This window comes from Poecilia reticulata, linkage group LG19, assembly GCF_000633615.1.
Source record: "Poecilia reticulata strain Guanapo linkage group LG19, Guppy_female_1.0+MT, whole genome shotgun sequence".
NCBI classification, from domain to species: domain Eukaryota; kingdom Metazoa; phylum Chordata; class Actinopteri; order Cyprinodontiformes; family Poeciliidae; genus Poecilia; species Poecilia reticulata.
Window position 1 is genome coordinate 10,544,086 of NC_024349.1, and position 5,252 is coordinate 10,549,337.

The following is a 5,252-nucleotide window of genomic DNA, read 5'->3' on the forward strand; positions in this document are numbered from 1 at the left end:
AAAAAAGTTTTAAAATAGGCCATTCATTGAAGGTGCGCCTTATAATCCAGTGCGCCTTATAGTGCAGAAAATACGGTAATAAATAAGGAATATAAGCTTAAACAAAAATGAAGCACTTTGTATCTCTGCTGTTGCAGAATATCAGAACTCGTCAGGAGCCAAGTTGGAAAAACASTACGCAGCCAACACAATAAAAAGCACTTTTGCATAAATATTGTTTTCTTAAAGTAGTACAGATAAAAAATTTAAAAAAACACAAGGTACTTAACATCTATGTACTTTATTCTTCTAATGCATGTCAAAATAAGTGATTTGTTAATTTGGGACTCATTTGAATTGAACATGGACATGAAAATATTCAGAAACATTTTTCTCATTCTCTTACAACCACAAACATCATTATTATAATATTTTTTGTCAGACTAAATGGGGAAAATAAATGACATTTATGGGAGTCAGGGTAAACTGAGATGGATTACATATGTATGCCACTCTTTGACAAAAGCTTTGGAGATTGTGTAGAATCACGCACCACTTTTTGTTTTTCAAACTAGATCACAAGAAAATGCATCGCGGTACTTTTTGCCATGCACTGCAATTGACAGACACTTTCTTTACCGAGCTTCAGTGGRGCCCAGCTGAGAGACATAACCTTCAACAGCTTTGCAAACATTTTAGCTTTYGCCTATCTCCACCTTCCTCTGCAGACTGAAGGACCTGTTTGGTTTCTTTGGACCAGAGCCAATTCAAAGTTCTGTGTGATTGCAATGGGAAGCCAGAGCTGCCCTGTTGGTGGTCAAGAGAGTCAAGTTTTGTCTCCGGAATGAGACGATTATTTATGGTTTCTCAATCGGAGTAAAGGAAACACACTCTGCTTTGATGTCTGATTAAACCTCATGGTTCTGAGCGATCCTTAGATTACACAAAGAGATCTTATTGTGTGGAGGGATGTAAAGTTATGGAAACTTTCTTTTTTTTCCAGAATATATTGTAATTTATTTGTCAGAGGAAAATAAAGAGTTTAAGCTTCCCCTTTATAAATAACCCTTCTGCCTCCAGCTGTGGTCCCAGGGGACCGTGAAAGAGTCCACAGCCAGAAGGGGGGCCCAAAAGCAGGGGCCCCTATGCCATAGGACAAATACCTCAGGGTCTAAGTCATCCCTCCCAGCTGGACCTAGTCCCCCAATCAGAACGCAAAGATCTTAGGAGGGAGGAAATAAAACCCAGATGAACTCTACACGTTTTGAACATGACAAAAATCCCAAACTGAGCCACAAAAAGAACCTCGTGAAGAACGCTTCAAATTAAAAACATGAGACTGAATCTGCATTGCATCAAAACACTTTTCACAGCACAAAGCTCTCCTTTCCCCACCCCTCCAACACATCACAGATTATTTTAGTCATTTCCAGGACAGCATCTGCTTAACAAAACATGTCAGGCCTCTGACTGCCAGGGCCTCAGCGAAGCCTTTTCMGGCTTGCGCTTGCATCRTTYGGCCGCCATGAGGCACTTCGGGGAGGGTCGCATCTGACAAGAAGATCACACTTTCTCAGGCGCCTGCAGCGACAGTGGACAGCTCATCATCTTCCTGCGGGAGGAAGCAGCTTTCACTCTTCAGAGCAAAACAAACAGACTGTGCCTAAATTGTGGAGCCCGCAGGGCAACAAGAGCCATCAAACACCGGAGAGTTTATACAGGTTCCATCAAAGATGTCACGTACTGACAGCCAACAAATGAAACTCACACTTTTGACCTGACACAATGGAGACACTGAAAGGAACACAGGGGAAGCAGAGGGAAGGTGTAGAGCTTTTTGTGTTTAATATAAATAAAAGCAGGATCAGGTATCAAGACAGAGTCTTGCAACAAAAAGGGCAATATATATTTTCACGTTTTGTCTCGCTACAACCACAAATTTCAATGTACTTTATTGGAATGTTCTGAGACGCATCAACACACAGTAAGTAGCACATGGTTGTAAATGGTTTCAACTTATTTTAAAAAAATAAACTTAATCATTTCCCTTTACTCAGATACCTGTAAGTAAATCTCATGACAACTATTGCTTTCAAAATTCACCTAAAAAGTAACATTTAGTACTTTAAAAAAAGTTTTATTATAATAGCGCTTGGCAGTTCGAAACACGAATGCGCAAGTTAATGATTTGAGGATTTAATGAGAACAGAGAATCTTCCAGGGTTGCCACAAGGAGAACAGAAGATGTGAGCATAGCGGAAGAAACGAGCAGAGAAAAAAGAAACCAACGAGCCTACATACTGAGGATGTTTGATTAGAAACATGGCAACCGGGTGAGTATGATCAGGAAAATGCTGAACAGCTGGGAAAGAATGTTTAACGGGGAATTACAACGCATTCCCTGCCTGTTGACAAATTTACCTATTTGCAGATTTTTCTTCTGGAACATAACTTCAAATTATTTGTGGAAAGTTCAGCTATTAGCTGATGGTTTTTTTTCCCCTTTTGGAGGGAAAAACTTTAAATTTGGTCATGAAAACAGGCTCCAAAAACCAATCGATTACTCTTCTTGAAGATAGAAGTCTTGGTCGATCACCTCGCTGTCCAAGGCAGCAGCATTAAAACGGAGCTCTTCTTCTCTCAGGCTCGATGGCAAGCATGTTGTCTTTGGCAGTGTGAACGAGGGAATGGACGTGATCAAGAAAGTGGAGTCCTACGGTTCCCGCTCTGGGCACACCTCCAAGAGGATCATGATCACAGGCTGCGGGGAGGTCGAGTAGACTCCCGCGTGAGGACCTGGTTCTGTCAGAGTCTGCTGTAATCTCAACGGAAGATACCTTTCATTATTCATGGCACAAAGAGCTACCTCTCTTTGGTGAAAATGGATGGCTGCATTTCATGTTTCTATGGTTATATTTGTTGGTTTTTACTCTGGTACCCTGTGAGGCCCTTCAAATGTGAACATATTCAGCTGTAAATCAGGTTCTATGCATTTTTAAAAATGTATAAATTAGATTATTTTTGTGAAAGTGGAATTATTTGTTAAATTTTTGTAGCAGTACGTGAATGAAATGATTGTTGTCCTAAAAAGATACTTTTTACTTGAAAAGCGTGAAATAAAGCCAATTCAAAGTTCTGTGTGATTGCAATGGGAAGCCAGAGCTGCCCTGTTGGTGGTCAAGAGAGTCAAGTTTTGTCTCCGGAATGAGACGATTATTTATGGTTTCTCAATCGGAGTAAAGGAAACACACTCTGCTTTGATGTCTGATTAAACCTCATGGTTCTGAGCGATCCTTAGATTACACAAAGAGATCTTATTGTGTGGAGGGATGTAAAGTTATGGAAACTTTCTTTTTTTTCCAGAATATATTGTAATTTATTTGTCAGAGGAAAATAAAGAGTTTAAGCTTCCCCTTTATAAATAACCCTTCTGCCTCCAGCTGTGGTCCCAGGGGACCGTGAAAGAGTCCACAGCCAGAAGGGGGGCCCAAAAGCAGGGGCCCCTATGCCATAGGACAAATACCTCAGGGTCTAAGTCATCCCTCCCAGCTGGACCTAGTCCCCCAATCAGAACGCAAAGATCTTAGGAGGGAGGAAATAAAACCCAGATGAACTCTACACGTTTTGAACATGACAAAAATCCCAAACTGAGCCACAAAAAGAACCTCGTGAAGAACGCTTCAAATTAAAAACATGAGACTGAATCTGCATTGCATCAAAACACTTTTCACAGCACAAAGCTCTCCTTTCCCCACCCCTCCAACACATCACAGATTATTTTAGTCATTTCCAGGACAGCATCTGCTTAACAAAACATGTCAGGCCTCTGACTGCCAGGGCCTCAGCGAAGCCTTTTCMGGCTTGCGCTTGCATCRTTYGGCCGCCATGAGGCACTTCGGGGAGGGTCGCATCTGACAAGAAGATCACACTTTCTCAGGCGCCTGCAGCGACAGTGGACAGCTCATCATCTTCCTGCGGGAGGAAGCAGCTTTCACTCTTCAGAGCAAAACAAACAGACTGTGCCTAAATTGTGGAGCCCGCAGGGCAACAAGAGCCATCAAACACCGGAGAGTTTATACAGGTTCCATCAAAGATGTCACGTACTGACAGCCAACAAATGAAACTCACACTTTTGACCTGACACAATGGAGACACTGAAAGGAACACAGGGGAAGCAGAGGGAAGGTGTAGAGCTTTTTGTGTTTAATATAAATAAAAGCAGGATCAGGTATCAAGACAGAGTCTTGCAACAAAAAGGGCAATATATATTTTCACGTTTTGTCTCGCTACAACCACAAATTTCAATGTACTTTATTGGAATGTTCTGAGACGCATCAACACACAGTAAGTAGCACATGGTTGTAAATGGTTTCAACTTATTTTAAAAAAATAAACTTAATCATTTCCCTTTACTCAGATACCTGTAAGTAAATCTCATGACAACTATTGCTTTCAAAATTCACCTAAAAAGTAACATTTAGTACTTTAAAAAAAGTTTTATTATAATAGCGCTTGGCAGTTCRAAACACGAATGCGCAAGTTAATGATTTGAGGATTTAATGAGAACAGAGAATCTTCYAGGGTTGCCACAAGGAGAACAGAAGATGTGAGCATAGCGGAAGAAACGAGCAGAGARAAAAGAAACCAACGAGCCTACATACTGAGGATGTTTGATTAGARACATGGCAACCRGGTGAGTATGATCAGGAAAATGCTGAACAGCTGGGAAAGAATGTTTAACGGGGAATTACAACGCATTCCCTGCCTGTTGACAAATTTACCTATTTGCAGATTTTTCTTCTGGAACATAACTTCAAATTATTTGTGGAAAGTTCAGCTATTAGCTGATGGTTTTTTTTCCCCTTTTGGAGAGATAAGTAAAATATTCAAAAGAAAAAAGCAGCTTGGGAAGATATAGTACTTTCCTAATTATTAGCTGGCATTTGGAAAGCAGCCAATCCTGGAACACCAATCGCTTTTCTTTGGCAATGATTGGTTGTACCTCTAAGAGAGGAGACGAGTAAGATCGTGCATGTGTGCCTCTATGAAGGAGCCAAATGTTTTCCACTGTGTATTAATGTTAAGGTAGTTTTGGTGTTCAAATGGGCAGCTAAAAGCGTTTTTCGAGGAGGGTCTCAAATAATTCAGCTATTCGTGGATGTTTGGGGTCTTTAACCCCCAAATGGAGGGAGTCCAGGGTATGAACAAAAATGCACAGGGAACAGAAGAAATTAAAGAAGCAAGCTCTGAGGAATGATTTGAATATCCAAATA

General features: G+C 40.8%; 1 protein-coding gene across 1 annotated transcript in view; it reads left to right on the forward strand.

Annotated features, from left to right (window-relative positions):
• Nucleotides 1–3,114, forward strand: part of ppifb (peptidylprolyl isomerase Fb) — a 10,334-nt gene extending 7,220 nt beyond the window's left edge. The window contains exon 6 of the mRNA XM_017301701.1: nucleotides 2,624–3,114. Within this exon, the coding sequence (XP_017157190.1) occupies nucleotides 2,624–2,759 (136 nt within the window). The 3' untranslated portion in view covers nucleotides 2,760–3,114. The remainder of the gene's footprint in view (nucleotides 1–2,623) is intronic.
• Nucleotides 3,115–5,252: the final 2,138 nt, after the last annotated feature.